The sequence below is a fragment of the Manis javanica genome, chromosome 18, assembly GCF_040802235.1.
Source record: "Manis javanica isolate MJ-LG chromosome 18, MJ_LKY, whole genome shotgun sequence".
Lineage (NCBI taxonomy): Eukaryota > Metazoa > Chordata > Mammalia > Pholidota > Manidae > Manis > Manis javanica.
Genome location: NC_133173.1, coordinates 1067502 through 1088265, shown reverse-complemented (window position 1 = coordinate 1088265; position 20764 = coordinate 1067502). Strand labels below are relative to the sequence as shown.

At 56.3% G+C, this 20764-nt stretch overlaps 1 protein-coding gene across 5 annotated transcripts in view; it reads right to left on the bottom strand.

The window, feature by feature from the left end:
* The window catches only part of ARNT2 (aryl hydrocarbon receptor nuclear translocator 2), a 120949-nt gene extending 100914 nt beyond the window's left edge, over positions 1-20035 (bottom strand). Inside the window, exon 1 of one of the 5 annotated variants that reach the window (XM_037013550.2) lies at positions 19861-20035. In XM_037013550.2, coding sequence (XP_036869445.1) covers positions 19861-19951 — 91 coding nt within the window. In that variant the 5' untranslated portion in view covers positions 19952-20035. Of the gene's footprint in view, positions 1-10698; positions 10727-11838; positions 12003-14000; positions 14144-14529; positions 14672-19860 lie in introns of those variants that run through there. The other 4 variants (XM_037013552.2, XM_037013555.2, XM_037013551.2 and 1 more) reach the window with 4 other exon arrangements.
* Positions 20036-20764: the final 729 nt, after the last annotated feature.

Here is a 20764-nt window from a genome sequence, read left to right as displayed (position 1 = left end):
CATGTGTGACTGCATGGCCTTCAGCCGCTCGGCAGTACGTACTGGAGGCTTCCAGGCCAGCCTCAACCTCACTTACGCCTGAGCTCATTTCTCCTCCCAAACCACGCATCCAGCCAGCAGGGCCTCACGTCCTTCCAATCTTGAGGCTCAAAATCCTGCTTTCCTTCTGCTCAGGATTTCTGGCCACCTGTGTGGTATCAGGTGCCACACTGGGCACTGTCCTTAAGAGCAAAGTAGGACGGTCCAGCCCAGAGTCAGCTTGATCCGGCCCGTCGGAGCACCACAAACCGGCAACGGAGACTGGCTGGGGACCCCATCCGACTGCCGTGGAGTCTCTACTGGTGAGAGGCCACTGAGCCGCCCCACGGGTGGCCCGCCCGAGGGTGAGCTCAGTCCGAGGGGGGAGAGCTAATGGGCCAAAGGAGACAGCCTTCCGTCCGACGCTGGCATCCGCACCTTCACCAAAGCCAAATGTCTGCCCGGTTATCCTGTTTTCATCAACAATCCCCTTATGTTTTCTTTAAACTAGTGTGAACTGGGCTGTCTATCTTCTGAAAGATATCCTGTCATTTTATTTTCCCTGTGTCTCTCTTTTCTTCTCTACCTCCCCCTCCCTCCCTGTCTGTCCTTCATGCACACACGGCATTTACTTGTACATATGATGATTCATACCTTATATACAAATGCTCAATGCTTCACTGACTACAACTTCTAGTACATTTGCAGAAAAATCTCACTTATGACTATGGATGGAAAGACCCTAAATAACTGTCAGCAAATCGAATGCAGCCTGTCTTCCAATAGTAGTGTCAGGAGAACACGCAGTGTTCCCATGTACCTTTTCTTCCAGGAATATACACATAATCCAGCATGAAGAAATCTACCAAGAGCCCGAATAAGAAAAAAAACAAAAGCCTGTGCGTAGCTCCACAGACGCTAAACGGAGACGTGGCACAGTGGACTGCGTGACTCGTGACTTTGACAGGTGCATCCCTCAAGTCAGGAATTCCTGGGTGTTACTGCTCAACGCTGCCCTGGCCGATCATTTGAGAATCATCTCAGCTCCTTTGTGGAAACCGTGCTCAGTCCCAGGAGGTGATTTCAACAGCTGGTATTTACTGGAGACACCATTCAGCAGGCTACTAAACACAGTCCACGTGTCATCTCGCTTGCACACATTTCTTTATTTACACATATTTCTTTAAACAGCCACTGTCTTCGAGTGACACTGCACCATGAGGCAGGTGTCACCCGTTGTGCAGATGAAGGAATCAAAGCAAAGGCAGAGAGCGATCGGCCTAGAGTCACACGGCCAAGTAAGTGACAGAGCCAAAATGCGTACAAACCAACACATACTTGGATTTAAAAGCTCTGGCTTTTAATCAAACACTAAATATGATCTATAAATTAGGAACACATTCTCTTCTCAAAAGTTTTATTCTATTGTGTGATTATATTCTGATGATTATAGTTAACTTTTCGTTATATACAAGTCTAAACCTTTTCCTATAGGTACAGATACATAATAAGCATAGAATCATATTATATATATAATTTACTTTTGTCAATTAATAAATCAGGAAGCTTTTTCCTGTCAATAAAAGCAGAAGGGTGCCATCATTGTAAAACCTCAACAGTAACCACTTAAAATACATACAAGTAATTTAACCAAGATTCACCATGGAGGACACTTATATTGCTTCCATATTTATAAACAAAGCAAATCATTTCTGCAGGGCATATTTTCCCTTTCTGATTATTTTCTTAAAATAAATTAGCACACTTGACTCAAAGAATTTACACATTAACTACAACCAGGAATAAATCAACTTCCTAGACGACCCAACTCTTAACTGTTGCTAAAAAGTATATCTTGTTTCAAGTTTTCTCTCATTATTTGTCAACAACATGATTTCAGGGTTGTTTTTTATTTGTTTTCTGAATTGGCCATTTCTACATTTCCTCTTGTGCTTTCCGTCTTCTTTTATTGTTTATACACACACATACCCCCACTCACACAAGCACCCCAAAGACCAGCCCTGCATTTTACGATGAGAAAGCGAAAGCCGAAGAGGCGAGCGGGGGCCAGGAGCACGCAGCCAGGGCAGCCCCTGCTGCGGCAGGGCCCAGATGGTGCCTCGCGCCCGCCTGCTGCTCAGGACGCCCAGGTGAGCGCTCTGGTTCACATGCCCGGGACAGGTCGCTCACCCACCTTCTCCTCTCCCGGAGCCCCCCAGGAACCAAGGTGACAGCTTAGGATGGAACTGCACCTCATCTCGGCTCACGAGCCGCCCACCATCTGAGCCTTCATTTCCTCAGCTGTGAAATGGGACCACTAAGCTGACCCAAGAGTCCATGGATCCGGAAGCCCTGGGCCAGGTGAGTTAGCTGACAGGGGGCGCAGCACTGCCTCTGTCTCTGTGGACCTGATGGGTGGTCCAGGGTCAGCAACACATGCCTCACCTGGGACAGTGTCAGATATCTCACCCCTCCATCTCCCCCTCTTGTCTCCAGCCCCGAGACAGGCTGGCTGGCGCTGCATTAACAAGCCCGCCTCCCGGGAAGCTGGTGCATATCAGCCTGGGGCAATGGGGCCACCTGGTGGTGGGCAGGCCTGACAGCTGCTGCTCTGGGAAAGTGGGGGACACCTGGCCACGGGGCCTGGGGAGGAGGCTGCCCTCCAGGAGGCTGTAATGCCCAGGGCACAGCCAGTGACCCAGGGAGGAGGCTGTAATGCCCGGGGTGCAGCCGGGTGACCTGGGGAGGAGGCTGCCTTCTAGTGGCTGTAGGCAGGGAGGCTGACTCACTCTTCACAGCACCTAGTCACCGTGATTAACAGAGAGCAGACAGCTTAATAAGTCTGCTGATTGCATGAAGACTGATGAACAGACTTGAATGAATAAGGCGCATGCCACCTGCTGCTCTGTCCACAGTGCTGTCCAAAGCTCAGCTGTCGGGGGTGCATCCCGAGGCCCAGGGGGCAGTGCAGAGGTGGAAGCGCTGGGGGCACCCAAGCCATGTGCCGGGGCTTGTTCCAGGCGCCCAGGTACTGTGTCTGAGATCACAGCAGCCCGAGGCCATCCACAGGTGGGCCCACTCTGGCCTGTGCAGAGCATAGGAGAGGCCAGGAGGGAGGCCGGCCTTGGGCACACGACCCTGCTCCTCGGAAGAGGGGACAGGGCAACGCCGGTACTCGCTTAGAGGAAGTCCAGCGAGAGGACAGGTGCTGAGAAGCCATCACAGCAGCAGGAGGAAGGCGCCTGGCGTCCAGCAGGGCAGGGAAGGGCTGCTCTGCGGGGAGAGGAGTGGGGACACGGGGACCCAGAGAGCCTGGCGGGGGGCTCCTGCCTCTCCCATTCCCTAAGGGAGGAAGGAGCCCCCCTCTCCCATAAGCACATTTGGTTATTTGCTCCCCAGGTTTCCCCCCAGCTGGCAACACGCCCTGCACCCTGAGCCCCACACGGGGCCCACCCACTATGAGGAAAAGAGCCCATGGAGCAAGCGTGGTGCTTACGGGGTGCCAGCCCCCACCAAGCATGGGTAACTGTCGCCATCTGACCAGCACAGCCAGGAGATGCGCCTGCTCTACCTGTGAGGCAGCAGCGACCTGCAGGTACCCAGCAGGCCTGAGTTTCCGTAAGCAAATTATGCCAAAAATTTAAAAAATCTGCTTTCTGTGTCACTAGGTCTTTCTTTATGAATTCACAGTAAAATACAAACTTGTTTTCAAGTGGAACAAAGAAGAAATAGCCAATTAACTTCCTAAAATACAGGCAAATACACATTAAGCCTGGCTACGCTCCAGCGCAGAGGACAGGAGCGATCCCACACTGACTCCTGTCTGGACGAGGACGTGTTCACTGCGGTGCCTTCCGGGCGCTCCACGGGAGTGCCTGACCCAAGAGGCTGTTCCATCGGTATGTCAGGGGAGCTGGCAATGGACTCTTCACCTCCCTTTTGACTTTATTACAGAGATGTGATCACTCTTACATGGCAAAGCTGTAATCATTCTGTCTCTCAAATGAAGTTGGCATCTAGTTTAGGGAAATGCTAGCCTTACGTCTTTCTTAAGGAAACCCTGGGGTCTGTCCTTGAGAGCAAGCCTCTGGGGCCGCTCACATGTGGTGAGAAGACCCATAGGGAGGCCGGCTGGCACGCAGGGGCTGGCGTCTGCCACTGCGCATCGCCCTGCCCGAGTCATGTCCGCACCGGACCCTGACTGCGCCTGGGGCTCCCCTGCAGGCGATGCCGCTGGCAGGAGTCTTGGGACACGGCGTCACTTCTGGAGTGTTTTTGACAAAAAAAATTAAAAGCACAACCCCGACAGGATTGCGAGCCAGAAGCAAACAGAACCAATCGAGGGATATTTTATAAAATGACCGCTGTATGTGACAAAGTGTTAAGGCCATAAAAACAAGAAAAAGGCTGAGCAATCGCTCCAGAATAAAGAAGACTAGGAGCCACCACAACTGAGGGGAGCTTGTCATCTTGGATTAAATGTAGGGCCAGAAAAAAATGGTTTCGACTGTGAAGAACCATTGATAAGATATGAGTAAGGTCTGTGGATTAGACAATATTATTTATGCTAGTGTAACACCCTGATTTGGGTCCTAAATTGCGGTTCTGTTAAAGAATGTCCTTCATCTTAGGAAATGCACCTCCAGGTATTTAGAATGAAAAGGATGTCGTGTCTACTGCTTATCCTCAAGTTGTTCAGAAAGACACAGCAGGACTGGAGAGAACAGGAAAGCAAATGTTAAACGTGAGCACACGGGGAACCAGGGGTGGGCAGACAGTTCTTCGCAGAATTATGACAACTTTTCTGTAAGCCTGAAATACTTTAGCACAAAAGCTACCAAAATAGAAAAGTGCCCTTGTGGTGGGCATGCCTCTCCTCAGTGCCTGCAATCTGCGGGGCCTGGAGACCAATTCATTTGTTCATTTGATCGATACTTACCAAGCACCAATTATGTGCCAGGCCTCTGCCAAGGTACTGGGGAGACCGCAGAGGAGAAGCATCCAGACTCTAAGGGAAGCGAAGCGACTAGAGGCTCCTGGCCAACACCATCCCACCCAGACATCCTGGACTCAGGGAGCCTCCCTCTCAGCATGCCCACCAGGACCCCCCAAATACCCAGACCTCTGCAATGTACTGTCTTGGAAAGCGGCATCCTACCCACCAGCAACTGGCCAGAGGCCTCACCCTTCCATCGCTACATCCACTCTGTCATCGGTTCCGCGGTTCCCCTCCTACATACCCCCAGGGACGCTCCCATTTCCATGGCCACCTTCCCAGCCCCTGACTGCATCCAGGCCCCTCAGCCCGTCTCCCTGGCCCTGCAGCCCGGCTCCCCAGCCAGGGGGATGCCCCCAAGGTCCCCCTCCGAGCATGTCCACCCCTCACAACACTTCTGTGGCTCCCTACGGCATTTGGAAACAAAGACTCCTTTCCTTCCTCCTACTTATTTTAATGATACCCTCACGCATGTAGTTATTTAATAAATAGCTGGCTCTCCGGCCACACAGTGGGCTTCGCGAGAGCAGAAACCACGACGGGCTATGCACACCCCTGCGACCACACAGTCGGCGTTCCCTTAATACTTGTTTAATTAGGCGGATAAGCAATTAAGATCATTAACGTCTGGCTTGGGCCAATGAATGGGGAGTGGTGCCATTCACTGCCACAGGGACCCAGGGGAGGAGGAATTGTAGGAGGTGCTGGGCTCGCAGAATCTGCGGGACACACGGATAAATACGCCCAGCAGGCGGCCGGGGAGAGGGGCCCGCAGTCTGTGAGCCTGACTCAGGCGGAGGCACACGTTCTCTAAATGAGCTGCACGCCGAGAACCCATTCCTCCAGGCTTCCTCCTCTGCCTGTCAGAAGGACCTGTGGGGTCAACGCTCTTTTCTGCTCCCCAATGTGCGGCCAGCCACCTGCATGAAATCATCCCGACCTGCCTGTTCTGGAGACCGCTGGACACACGTGGGGCCACCTGTTGTCCTCGGCTCCCTTCTACCCCCAGCACTGAGCATCACACCCTTTGTGCAGGGCGGACAGGGTGCTCAGGGAAGGCCAGCTGAGCTGAACTGGGAGTCTTCTGGCACAAACTGCTTTCTAGAGGACAGAGCACAACTGCGCTCCTTGGTCACATTCACTCGTTTTGTTCTTTGGGGGACTTGGGACCCATCAAGCATATCAAATGATGGCAAACGGTGCCAGGCTATGCCTCGCTGCAAACTGCTGATGTGATAGAAAGGCTGTTCTAAAAATAATAATAAAAATGTCTTGCAGTTCTGTTATTTCACATTTAAATTGACTTCCACTATGGAGAGCATGATTATCTGAAAAGTATCACCCTGATCTTAAAGCCACATGTTTTCTCATACTGAGGTGGTGCCCTGGGGCAGGGCCCTCTGTTATCTGCCGCCTGGGACCTGATGGGCCTCCTGGGTTCCCTTCTCGGTTCCCACCAGCCAGAGGCCTACAGAAAGTCCTGGCCCTGCAGGCAGAGTTTCTCAACCAGGGCACTGGGGCAGATGGGGCCGGGCACCTCTGATTGGGGGGCTCCCTGGGCACTGTGGGGTGTTTACCAGCACCCCTGCCTCTACCCCCAAGGTGTCACCCCACTCCACCACGTCAGCCACTCCCAGTGTTGTGACGACCAAGAATATCTCCAGACATTGCAAATGCCCCCAGCTGATGGGCTCTGGTGCGGACACACCTCTGCCACGCGACTCAGGCAGACATCTCTCCAGGGCAAGAAAGAGAATGCCACTTGGGTATAACTACGAATTTCTAAAACCAGGCATAAATTAACTTCAGGCTTTCTGGTGCCTCCAAGCCTGGAACTCGGCCCATCCACTGCTGTCTACAAAGCGCAACATGCATCTTCCCGGCTGCCCTTCATCATTTACCGATTTCAGTGGCTTTCTCCTACACTCTCAGGGCAATCTGGCGAGCCAGGCAAGAACAGGCATGAAGGGGCCTTCCTCCCCAGAGTCTCTGACGGCCCACAGAACACGTGGGGGAAGAAAGGTGGCCCTCCTCTCCATGGGGCCTTGCTTGGCTGCCAGCAAGGCCCTCCACTGGGCGGGCTCCCGGGAGGCACCAGGTCTACCCACCGAGCTTGGTTTTGGCTACAGCCAACTCCTGCACTGTCCCCTCCCTGGACACGGCCTCCGGAATCCACCCAGAGAAAAGCTAGGGTTGCCCAACCAAAAGCAGACGTGTCTACCCCAGGCCACTGGAACCTGGATCTGCCCGAGAGGCAGGGCTCAGCGGCACAAGCGGCCTCATGCCCCAAAATACAGGCAGGAGGCCACTGCCTTGCTGCCCCGGGCTCTCTAAGCCCTGGAGAAGCGTGGGGTTCTCTCCAAGGAGGCTGGGTGGGCCACAGGCAGTTACCAAGGATGCCCAGGACAATTAGTGGCACCTTGGGTTGAGACCACATGGAAGAGGCGAACTGGTGAGGGCGGGGTGAGGGGAGCAGTGGGAGGCCAGAGTGGGGGCAGGGACGGGGCACAGTATCTGTCATGTCCTGCTCTTCCATTTACAAGCTGGGGACGCCGGGGAAGTCTCTGGACCTTTCTGAGCCTCCGGTTGAACCTCTGTGGAAAGCAGTGTAAAATAAAAGCATATAAACCCTTTGATCACTCAATTCCATTCTAGGATGTCACCCTAAGACGTCTGCACAGGGACAGTCACTGCAATGCGTGCGCAGTCTGACAAATGGGGAGCACCCCAAACATCACACTCCAGGCGGGAGGCCAAGTGGGTAAATCATGACACGGCCGCGTGGCAGAATCCTTGGGTATCACGACTAGGATGCAGTTTCTGCCCAGGATGGGGGACAGAAGACAAAGCCGTGTGTTCAGAACGATTCCATCTCGTATGTACACAACATACATAAAATATTTAGAGAAAAGTTGGTAATAACATGTGCAAAAATGCTCATGGGTGGGAGAACCACCTTACTGCTTTTGTACATTCTCCAAGTTTTTTACAACCCACATGCATTTTTACTGTCGCCCTCGGGGGAAGCAGTGAGTCTGGGACAGGAAGAAGCCAGCTCCTCTGCAGGGCCCAGGAGAAGACCTCGGGACTGCCTGGGTGCTCACATCACCACAAAAGCAGTGGAAGATGATGCACAACGTACAAAAGCAAGAACCACCAATTGTGGATATGTTGGCTGCTTTGTGGATTTGCTGACAGATGGCCAAATTGTCGGTCTCGAAAGCCACCGAGGTTCCTTACCTGCAGAGAACGCATCCCTCGCTCTGGATACTGCCTCCCCAAGACCCACTCCAGCCATGGTCCTCAGGCGGGCACCTACCTCGCTGTGACTGCTGGTAACATGCAAGGCACGACAATAACAGGGGGCAGTGAGGGGCAGGCCCCTTCCGAGAGGAGGACCCCAGGGAGGCATCAGCAAGGAACCGGGTGTGGGTGCACCATCTGCTACTGCCAGCAGGTCTCCAGGGCATTGCCTGTGTGACCTGCCTTCTCCCAGGGGACGACAGTGAGGTCTGTGCATCTCCAAGGATCCTTTACCTTGTTATAATGCCTATGAGAACTGGTCCGGGTACAGGTTATCCTGGTAGGATTTTCAGATCACAAGCAGTGGACTGATCAGAATCAGTTCCCACAAATAAATTCAGAATCTAAATTGGGCAGCTCTGCCAATTGTGTTTCCAACACCCACAAACACAGTGTACACACTTCTCTTCTGGGCAGGCATTTAAAAGCAGTCATGTAAAAACTACAGTGCCATTCCCTGATGGCCGAGCATTCGTAGGAGGCAAGCCCCACCACATGCCCAGTGTGCAGAGGTGAACCCTACTGCGTGCCCAGTGTGCAGAGGAGAGGCGGCAGTGCCGTGGCCAGCACAGTAACAGACGCATCCCTGCCTTCACGGGGCTTCCAGTCCAGCAGGAGACACAGCTGGACAAAAAGCCATCAAATAACAAGATTTCATCCCAGTGCTGCAAATGCAAAGTATACCCCCCAGGGCCCTGGCAGAGTGCAGCACAGCACGCTTTATCCTGGATAAAGGGATCGGGAGAGGTTTCCCCAGTAGAGTAAGAATTCAAGCTGAGGCCAGAGGAAGCCACAGGAGCCGGAGCAGGAAATGGCTGGGTGTGGACACGGGGAGGGGGTTCGGCACGCATTAATCGTTCCCTGCAGAGGCCAAAGCCCTCAGGTGGGAAGGGCCTGGACAGGGAGTGGGAAAGGGTCTCTACTCACTGGACGGGAAGGTCCAGGCGGTCCAACTGCCTGACCTGTGTGGAAACTCCACCACTTGTCTAAAAACCTCGTTGCCTTCCCATGCAGCCTAGTCCTGCACAACTCTAGGACATGCCTTTCCGTGTTACAGGCTGGCACACGTTCCACATTACAGGGGAGCAATCGTTCTGGAAGCAGCACAGAAACTGTCTGCCTACGCATCTTACTGAACCTCAGCTAGACCACAGAGAAGCAGCCAGAGAAGGCACTGTCTGGGCACTAGGCGGTGTCGTCCAGGGGTTCCTCCCTGGGGTCCTGTTTTCTCCAAGGAAAGCATTCAGCAATCCTGGTGAGAGGCTGGCCAGCACCCTTCTTCATTCATTTCTCCAGCCCAGACCCCACGGGCCTGATGGCTCCAGGCTCATGGTTCCGCCAGGGGCCACGCGGGCCCCACCATCTCCCCACCGCCTCCAGCCAGCCAGGTGGAGATGTCAGGACAGAAAGTCGGGGGCCACCCTGACCGACTCTGCCTTCTCCCTCAGCACACCCGCCCAGCCCTCCGCCATCGGTCCTGATGGTTCTACCATGCAGAGGAGGTGCCCTACCAGCTGAAGGATGGGCAAGGGGAGGAGGTGCCCTGGAGCTGTTCAGCACGGCATCCTGGCCCCAAATACATGTCAGCTCCGTCTGCACACCCTGACCCCAGCCTCATGGCCAAACCTGGGCCACGTCAGCAACATCCACTGGAGTCTTACTTCCGCTCTTTCCCATCTGCTTTCCACACAGCAGCCAGAGATCATGGTCAAGGGCAGGTGGGGCCACAGCTCTGCTCACCACCCATCAGCAGCGTCCTTCTGCTCTAGGAATAAAATCTGAACCCCCCCACCCAGGCTCCATGTTCCAGGACCCAGCCTCTGCCCGCAGGTCCAGCTTCCATGCCACCTGCAGCCTCTCTGGCCTTTTCTGGTTCCTCCATGCAACCCGGGCTTTTACAGAGGCTCCTCCCTGTGTCTGGAATGCGCGTCCTCACGTGTTCCCTCAATCCTCAGATTTCAGCTTAAAAGTAGGCTTCTCAAAGAGGCCTTCGCTCCTTCACAGCATTAGCACATTTTACAGCTGACATATTTGGTGGCCCTGTGTGCCTCGGTGACCCCTAGGCTGTAAGCAGCACAAGACAGGGTTGTTCTTATGTTGCCCACGACTGCGTCCCCAGAACCTAGCTCAGCACCTGGCACACAGTGGCTGCTCAGTAAATACTGGGTGAGGAATAAATAACCCTGTTTCTCAAATATCACTCCTTGCTTCTGGCAGAACCTGAAAGGCTAGGGGTTCATCCCGGTTCTCCCTGGCACATGCCTAAAAGGAAAATTATATACAGTTTTTTTTGAAAAGGAAATCATGTTTCAGATGCAAGTGGTTGGGCAGCAAAATTGACCTTCTCTGAAAGTGCAGTATTTCACTGATGCTAAGCGCACCTTTTTTGAACATCACTGAAGTGGAGGTGCACTTTCCAAGTGGTAGGATGTCCGAGCCGAAGTAGCAGCCGTTTCCTTCCTAGGAGAACGCAAAGGAATGAGGTGTCCTGCAAGCGAGAGGCTCACGGGCTCCACAGAGGGCAGTACATAGACAAGCTGGGCTGTGTGGCCAGCCTGCTGGGCGTCCGGCTCCAGCTGAGGCAGTGCCACATATCATGTTCCTCCCCAGAGCCCGGAATCTGCCCCTCATTCCAGGTGCCCATCAGGGTCCCCAGGAGCACTGAGCAGATAACCACCTGTTTGCTCCCCACTCTCTCTACATCTCCCCACACCACACCAGCTTGACATGGTCCTTCCCAAGTTCTCTGTGACCAAAACCTCTCTCTTCTAAAGGTCCAGCTTCAGAAGCCACCTCCCCACAAGGTTTCCTCTGGGTCCCCACCATGATCCACACAGATGAGCCACTGTTCACTTCAATCTCCCCTTTGCTAGGAAGTTGGCCTACTAATGCCCCCCCACCCCCGTTATGCCCAGGACTCCCTGAGCTGAAGGAGCTCCCTGCCTCCACACTGCCATGAACCCTGCACAGTGCTTGGAACTCAAAGGTGTTCAGGCATCTGCTGAACTGACGTCCCTCCATCTCAAGCAATTTGCCCAGAGAATCTCCCTGTGCTGTACCACCAATTCCAAATAAAAATGCCACAGGCCAGAAACCTGGAGGGAAAAAAAACCTCTAATAACTGATTTCAGAAATCTGAAAAAAGCAGAAATTCTAAGTTTCTTAAAACAGACCCTGGAATTCCTTTAAAAGAGGCAAATCTCATGAGTTACTCTGCAAAGAGTCATTGCAGAGGACACCCAGATCACGCAGAATTCCGAAGGACCCCTGGTCTGGGCCTGCACCTGACTCCCTCGTGCCGAGCTTACAGAAGGTCAAGGTGAACGGTGGCACAGAAAGCCAGACCCCTTCTGCACTGTACCACACCAGACACGTTTTCAGGCATGAAACAAATTCAAACCTTCCCTGTTTCAAAGAAATCAGCAATGCTTAAATATCACCCAAGAGAAAAGAGGAACAAGCAATAGAAAAGCATGGGGCAAAAGCTCCTAGGACTCCATGCTCTCGTCCAGAGGACTTACGCCATCCTTGGCTGGAGAACACAGACAAAATCAGACACGACCACCACAGCAACATCCAGTGCAGGGGCTGCAAGTGACCTGCATGTAGGAAGGTCAGAGGCCAGCGGAGGGTTGGGGGGCAGCCAGATGCCACAGCACCACCTGGGAGCCAAGCCCTTCTTTCTCCAGAGGACCCTCCTCCCCTGGAGCAGCTGGCAGAATCCTAACCCAAAACGCAAATGGGGGGCCTGGAAAGGGCAGATTGGAGGCCTGAACCTGGCTCCTATCACCTGAATCACATGAGAGATGAGAGTGTGAAGGCTCCACCCAGGCCCTGGCTGCAGACAAGAGTGGCTGCAAGTGGACCTGCTGTGTGCAGCGGTCAGCTGGAAATGAAGAACACAGGGGGTGCTGGCAGGCTGTGGCCTTTGTACCCTGGGCCCAAACTAGCAGCAGAAGAGAATCTTGGTGCCTCCCGGCCCACTCGCCTGTGTTTACCAAGCTCTCATTCTCTGCAAAGCAACAACACGTAGGGAGGGAGGGAGGCGGGAGGGGGAGGCCTCACATGACCCCCGGCGCTGACACGGAACTCTGCTGGGGCCTGCCCCCTCTGCTGTGAGCCGCCAGGCCAACCCGGAATCTCCCTCCTGGGCTCAAACCTTTAGCTGTGTCCCTTGCTCCCTTGGAAGTTAGGGATTCATGTGGGCCAATCTGAGTGTGATCACAGGGACAGTGAAAGGGAAGACAGTGGCTAAGCGCAACGGCGACCTCCTCAGGAACTTCCCTTGAGAAGTTCTGCCCACGCTCGGGGTCCCGGGTATCTCTGCCAACAGAGGAAAGACACACCATCCCACCTGCCAAGCAGGCCAGGTGTTCACAAGCAGCAGCCAGAGGCTGTGCATGCACCACTCGCACCCCACGGTCCCGGGCACAGGCATTCGTGCTTCCAGAGCCACTGAGGCAGGCAGCCGCCCCCTGCATCTCCCACACAGCTCACTGAACAATGCAGTAGGCAGGACGGCTTAGCCGCGATGTCACGGGATAAATGCCTGTATGTGGTGTACATCACCTCTGCGATTTATTTCTATTTCCAATATAAACCTGTATTAGACTAAAATACCTTCGGTTAACTTCCCTGGCTTTTTCTAACGTCATAACACGTAAATGTATCAATTCGCTATTGATTTCTAAGCAGCTGACCAGGTTGGAATCACTGGCTTCCGTGGCCAGCGACCAGGCAAGCTGTTTCCACACCAGCGTGTTTCCACTCGGACTTGTGGACGGTGAGCTCCTGGTCTGCTCCTCCCGGCCGCCCTGTTTCTGTTACGGAACCTCCTTCCTCAGAACTACTCGGGCTGCTCGCCCTGTGTCTCTGTGGACCTCCGTGGACACCTCACCCCTGTGTCTCCTTGGCCTCCTCCTTTACCCTTACCCCAAGTCTAAGCAGGGCCAAGTGCAGGCTTATACAGGTGTCCACAAGGCCCTGCCCTTCTCTGCACCAAGCCAGTGCCACTAGGTCCCATCTCCCCGGCACCTGCCTCGTTTCAGCCCAGCCTCCCTGCCTCCAGTCTTGCCCTCTCCTTTCTATGTTACCTGGACCTGGCTGGCACATTACTGGTCCAGAAGAACGTGATGGTGTGACTTCGTTGTTCAGTGCCACTGAGGGCTCTCCTAATGTGGAGGGAGAAGGCCATACTCCTCATCCTGTCCTTCGAAGCCCTGGAAAGCCTGGCCACAGCCAACAGCTCTGCTATCCCCCTGCTCCTGACGTCTGCCCACGCTCGAGAAGTCCACCCTCACTTGTCCCATCCCGTCCGCCTGCAGCCCCCTCAGCCCCCCCGCTCCACCATTCAAACCTTCCAGGCCTTCAAAGCCCAGGTCTGAAATGTCCGGCCTCCAAAAGCCTCCCTGACGGCTCTGGACCGAGACGAGCCTTACTCCTGACGCTGATGACTCCGTTTTTCCTTTGCTAGGCATTTGGGTGCCCACCGCACCCCACACAGCTCCCTCTCCTGGGTTCCCTGCGGACTACCTCTGCCCGCCGCCTGCGCTGGGACCCTGCACCGTGCCGGGCCCACCACTCACGGCGAAACCCGCCCAACTCCGCAGCAGCCCGCCAGGGCGGCCCCCTTCCCCTCCTCGGCACCCTCGGGCGGTCCTCCTCACCGGGTGGGACATTTTACCAACTGAAATGGGGCTTCCCTGCCGCACTCCGCAGCAGGTGAGCGCTCCCGCGGGGTCAGCGCCGTCCCATCTCCGCGACGGGCTGTCACCGACGGCGCCAGCGGCAGGGAGCGCCCTGCGCGGGGCGGGCGCCACGACGGGCCGGGGCTCGGTGCCCGCCCGCGTCGCCCTAGATGCGGGGAGTCGGCCGCGAAGGGCGCACGGGGAGCGCGCGCTGCATCCTGTTGAATCCGGGCTCCAAACTTTTCCCTTCTGGCCCCGATCGCCCGGCGCCGGGGCGCCGCGGGACTGGGACCCGGAGGGAGACCGCGTGGGGGCGACGGCAGAGGGGCTTCTCCCGGGACTGGGGGGCCCGGGGCCGGCCTCCGGCGCGGGGAGGCGGGGGCCTTCCGCCAGCGGGTCGGCCGGCGCATCCCGGGCCCCGACCGGCAGGGGCGCGGACGCCGCCGCGGTGACAGCCGCTCGCCCGCCGCCCCGGGGCGCGCCCTCCGGCCTGCTCGCGCGGCAGGGCCTCGGGGCCCCACTCACCCGGAGGGTTGACCGCCGCCGGCGTGGCCATCTTCTCCGAGGGGCGGGCGGGGGCGCGGAGCCCAGCCCCGGGGGCGCGGCCGGCCAGGCCCAGGCGCCGCCACACAAAGGACGGCGCGGGCGGCGCCTCCGCGCTCCCGCCGCCGCCGCGCGCTCCCGCCGCCGCCGCCGCCGCGCGCCCCCGCGCCCGCGCGCCCGTCTCCCGGTCTCCTCCCGGTTCAGCCGCCGTCACGCGGCGGGGGCGCCGACCCGCGGCTCCTCGGTCCCGGCCGTAGCACCGCGAGACTTGGGGCCGCGGGCGGCGGGACCCCCAGAATTGCGGGCGACGGGCTCGCGGGAGGAGCAGGTGCGCGGCCGGCGCGGGCTGGGGGCGGGGGCGGGGGGCGCGCCCCGTCCGCGCTCGCACAGCCTCGTTCACCCCCAGTCCGCCGCCCGGGTGCGGGGCGCCTCCCGGGGGGCGCTGTGCCCCGGCCAGGGGCCCGGGCGGAGGGGGGGCGGCGCATTAGGATGCAGAGGGAGCCGGGCTCCGCGCCGGGAACAAAGGCGCCCAGGCGGCCCACTTGGCGAGCCAGGCGGCGGGAGCCCAGCCGCGCCAGGCATGTCCCAGGCCACCGGGCCCTCCCGGGCCACCGCACCGTCAGCGTCGGAACCCCCAGCAAAGCCCCTGGCGGCTCGGGGACTGGGGGGTGACTCGGCCCCGCCTGGCTGCGTGGTGCCCGTCACTGACTGTCACCTGAGGTGGTTGCAAGAACCTCAACCTGATGAGAATGTTAAGAGCTTTTAAGTGGCTCTCCCTGCACATCCTGGTGCACTTAGCTTGGAAGAACATTGCTTCCATCAGCCCCTGTGAGACGGTGGCTCTTAGGGGGAGAACGTGGGTGCCCTACAGTTACCTGGGAGAATGAGTCCCAGGTGAGAGCCCGCATGGGAGGGGCGGCCCCCACCTGTGCACGCTTTTGCAAAAGCATCAGGCTGTCCTGAATCCGTCCAAAGAAATGAGTTTCAGGGGGAGGGAGACGTGCCCAGCATGTGCTCTCAAATAAGCATTGTCTTTGAGGAGCCCTTCTCACTATTGATCTGACAGGAGCTTTAAGACATTCTTGCTTATCCCCAAACGTTGAGCATCCGCTGTGTCCACGCAGGTGGACGTTGGCCTACGGGAAAGAAAGCCACAGGGCCTCTGCTGTGGGGGCCTGTGGCAGGGTGTGGGAAGGAGAGGGGTTAAATAAGAACTCTGCACCCAGGAAGCACACCTGCCTTGGACGCACTGTGGTCCCTGCTGAGAGAACGGGGCAGAGAGGCCAGTGATCTAGGAAAAGGGAAGCAAGGCTCTGAGGAAGTGAGCAGGGTGTGGAGAGGTGGGGGAGAAGGCATTTCAGTGAAGACAAAGACAGGGCATCCCAGCAAGGGGGCCAGGCCCAGGCAGGCGAGGAAGACCCCTCGGACACCGCTGGGACCTCCACCTGTGTTAGGTAGACGGTCCCTGATACCCAGCACCAAGCCATATGAGCTCCCGTCTCTTTTCTACAGTCCCCACACGTCAGTGCCCCAAGTCCCCACGTGCACTTAATTAATACCCAGCACCTATGGGACCGAGGACTCCTGAGGGTCACCTCACGCACCCGTGTCAGCCCCACTCCCTCCTGGCAGTTCTGTGTCTGGTGACCCAGCTACACACGCATCACCCAGCACCCCCACAGCCACACTGCCTCCAGGCTGCTCCCATTCTGCAGCTGTCCGCGCCCCTTAGAAGGGAGCAGGTTCCTCCCCCTGGTGTTCACGTATCAGTTGCCACATGTGGCTCATTTTGATACTGCCTCCAAAGACATTTCTAATATTCTTCCTAAAAAATAACACCGTGGTGATGTGACCATTACACGCACACACATTTAACATATGCAAGCATGTCAGTCGGCACGTCTTACTCCCTCACTGTGGGGTCACCTGCTGCCCACTGTTCTCGATGTTACTCTGAAAATATCTTTGCCAGAAATGTTAGGTGGAAGGCTAGACATCAGCAGCTGGAAAAGGGGAAGATGAGATTCAAAGAAAAAGCCGCCCAAACTCTGCCCAGGCGGGGGTCCCTGCTGAGGGGGCCTCTGGCAGGGTGTGAGGAGGAGGGGGGTTAAATAAGCACATGGAGACAACACAGGCTTTGCAGGGAGATGGCTTCCTCCCTGGCCAGATCCCCATAGAACGGGACTAAGAGCTGCCCAGATCACAGCTCAGCGCGGGGAAAGGCCATGCTCCTGAGGGGGGTGGCTGTACAGATGGAACTGTCCATCAAATAACCCCCCTGTCAGTCAAAGAGGTGCCTCCTAACCAGCACGCCGCGTGTAAGTCTCCGCCTAACAGGTCGAGGTCTTTGTCTGCCTTGATTCTGGCCGGCCACTCCCTTGGAGTGCATTCGAATAAAACATCCCCTCTGCTTCACTGTCAATCTCTGCCTTTCAGTTCTTTGCTGCAGCTATGAACCCACCCATAACGTCTTCAATCCCTCTTCTTGCATTTTTCCATTGCAATAAAAGGCACGTAGCCCGTGGGCGGCTGCTCGAGGTCGGGGCACTTCGCGTAGTCTGCTCGGAGCTGCTGCCCTGTGCTGCGGGGTAAATCCTAAGCCTGTTGAATGTTGACGGAAGGGGACGTTTCATTTCCCCCTTACACCGCAGAGGTAGGAAGGACCTTGGACCTCACCTAATTCTGCCGTCAGAGTTTGCAGATAAGGAAACTGAGGCTCAGGGTAGAGGAGTGGCTTTCCCAGGGTCTTGCTGCTCAGCAGACAAGGATCGGAACTGGGCCACCCAAGATGCCGGGACTCGGTGGCAGGGGTCGGGTGGGGTGGGGTGTTGTGAGGGGATCTGGAGCCCTTACCTCCTCGGTAGTCTCCCCGTGTTGAGTAGGTGAGCACCCAGAGTGGTCGGTGGTGCACAAAAGCCCCCACTCGCAGGCGCACAGTCTGAAATGGGGTGGTTAGTCACTGCTGACTCGGGGTGGCGGGCGCACGATGCCGCGGTCTCACGCTAATTAGGAGAGTCAATAGACGGTGACCGGCTAACAGGTTCAGGAATTCCACCCAACCTTTAAACAACCTACAGCTCTTTTAAATTCCAAAGGAATCTTCTCAATTTGAAGCTGAGATTTGCATTTAAAAAAAAAATTTAACTCAGAACCCACTGGGTCCATAGCACATGATTCTGAGCACGATCTGCTCAGCAGGCACCGAGTTGCCAGGCAAGGTCCTGACAACACTCAGGAGAGGGCAGTCTCCCAGTGCGGACAGGACGCCCACTGGACGGTGTACAGCGATCCAAGGGCTTTTAATCTTCTTTTAACTTTCCTTCAGGACAAGAGTGGAAGCAGAGCCTTCCCCAGAGTGGAGGGCGTGGCAGGGTGAAGCCGGGTCAGCCCACCATAGCCCCAGGCCGCTTCCCTCTGACCCTGTCCCTCCCAACACCCCTCACTCCTCTGATCTTTCTGGTCTTCCTCTTTGCTGGAGAAAAAGGCTGTAGGTCTCCGTGGCCCTGGCCCTACCCCCTTTAATCCTGCCAGCAGGCACCCCGCCACCCAGAAGCTCGCTCGGGCATCCTCAGGCTCTCAGGCTCCTGTCAGTGGCAGGTAAAAGCTCAGTTTCTACAGAAAAATGCAGTGTGGGGCCTGTCCCACCTCTGCCTCCATGTGCCCAGGGCCCCGCGACTCAGGAAGCTCCTGAGGCCCCCTCCCTGTCTGTGAAATGGACACCACGTAGCCACTGTGCCCCGTGCCCGTGAACATGGAGTGGGGCGCGGTGACGCAGGCGCTCCACACCCTTCAGAGGCTTCACGGTGCCACTGGGACAGCCTGGCAAAGGACAGGAGGGTGGCAAGACCCCACCTGAGAGAGAGGAAGGGGCAGAGCACTGTGTGCCACCTTCACCGAGTGCAGGGCCAGCAGGGAGGGGCAGACGGACCCACGTGGCCAACCTCCGTCTTCTGGACGCGGTCTTGTTAGGCAGAAAGACAGACATGAGCGGGATGGAAAGAGGGGTGGGGGGGCACCAAGAACACAGGGAGCTGATCAGATGAAGCCAGAGGGCCAGCGATATCTTGAGTTAATTAAATGGAGCCACAGGGACCGAGAGTGACTTGAAGGGAACACATACTCCCCAGATGACAAAAATTCCCCAGATGGAAAATGTCAGAGCTCAGCCCGTGTCTTCAATCCTCCAATCAGATCACGTCCCCAGGGCCACAGATGTCAATCAAGGACTTCTCTGACCTGCCAGAAACCCGCTAAAAAGCAGCCTCACAGTCAGCAGCCCGCCTTTGTCTACCTGACTCTGCCCCATCCTCCCCTGGAATGCTTTCAAATAAAGCTTTCCCTCTGCTTTGCTGCTGTGTCTCTGCCTTTCAGTTCTTAGTTGCCGCGGGGATGAGAACCAAGGAGAATGTCCTCAGCCCGTCCCAGGGAAGGCATACCAGAGAGGCTGCTGGGAAAGCCAAGAGCAGGGGATGCCCTGTCTGGACACCGAGGAGGAGGCACCACCCAGGTCTATGGGGGGTTGAGGGATGTGGCCACAAAGCTGGCCCACGTGGCACTCCCACTCCCTGCGGCCTCACCTTCCCACAGGTGAGACCACAGAGGGAGAGAGGATGCCTGGGTGAGGAGGCGTCAGTGAGTAGGACCGAATGAACAAAGGTTCCAAACCAGGGCCTCAGATTGCAGCATCCTGCAAGGCCCTGGAACTTGGCCAGCCTGATGAACCCAGAGCCCCTCAGAACAGAGATGAGCAAGAATGCATGGCACCCCCACAGCCACCCGACACCCTCCTGAAGAGGGGCTAGGAGCATGAGGGCCTCAAACGGCCGTGCCCTCCACCCGAAAGAGACCGAGCTTTCTGAAGAGGTCCCCCGGTTGCCGCAGTTAAAGTTTACTGGGCTCAGAGGACTAGGGCTCCAGTGAGCCCAACCCTGTTACAGGTCGGCACAGAGGGACCGTCTACCAAGTGTAACAGACAGACTCCTCGGCAGCGAAAGCACAGCGTCCACAAACTCTGATCAAACCAAGGACTGTGGTGTGAGAGGTGCACAACACATGCTACCAGAAATTCAAGAAGAAACAACAAAAATCATTATGGTGGTTAGCAAAGCTCTTCCAGTTTTTCATAGATCAAATAACAACCAACGAGGAATGAAAAGCACACTGATTTGAGGTTTGTTATTTGCTCTTGGCCACAGGGTAGCATCGAAGTCCGTTCCGCTTGCCCTAACCTGTGGCCAAGGGGAAGGCACGTGGCTGCGATTGTGTGGATCTGAGACAATGGCTGGGCCAGGAGCAGCGGGCATGTTCTCCTACCTGGAGAGGTCTGTCTCTTGGGAGTTGCTCGCGTGGGGAAAGCAGCAGTCCAAGGCCCCGGCAGGATCCGGCTCGGTCCCCTCTCCGACATCAACAGTGCCAGGGCAGCCGTGCAGGCTCTGAGTTGCTGTCAGTGCCTGGCTGCACACCCCGGCAACTCCCCTGACCTGCTGTGTGGGTTCAGCTCTCCGTGCCTCAGTTTCCTCCTCTGTGAAATAGAGACAAGAACAGTTCTTACCCCGGGGGTTTGGGGGTGTTCAGTGAGTCAGCATTTGTGAATGCTTAGAACACCACCCAGCTCATGGCTGGTTCGATGCATTTGTTGATTATCTATTAATGCCGTCGTCAGAAAAGTAAAGCTCAGTAGTCAAGGACGAAACAGGGCAAACTGGGAGGAAAAAAAAGGAATTTGAAACTACAGCCACTGACAACTGGGAAAATAGTTTGCTGATGGCTCCCCATCAAAGCTTTACAGGGAAAAACACACACGTGCCTAAGCTTGGTTATTAAATAGGAATTAACGAAAATGAGTGAACCCAGTTCAGTTCAAAATCTTGGGGTCAATTAATAAAGACTCATTAATTTGTACATGAAAGCTCCCCCACTCAGAGTGGTTCTAAGGAGCATGCCCGCCGGTGAGAGGCTAAGGACACCCAGACCCCGAAGGCACGCAGGCCCGGGCCCAGCTGGGCTCCACAGAGCCGGAAGCCAGAGCAAGCGTGTGAGGGCTCCCAGCAGCCTCTGGGTCCTGGCCTCCACCTCTCCCGCGTGTCATCCTTTCTCATTACACAGCAGCCCCCTCCTCGCAGTGAGGGGCACAGCCCCTGGCAGGCAGAGTGGACACTGCCTTTGGCTCCCACAAAGGGGGGCTCCTTCTTCTTCATGACAGATTTAAAGGCATTTC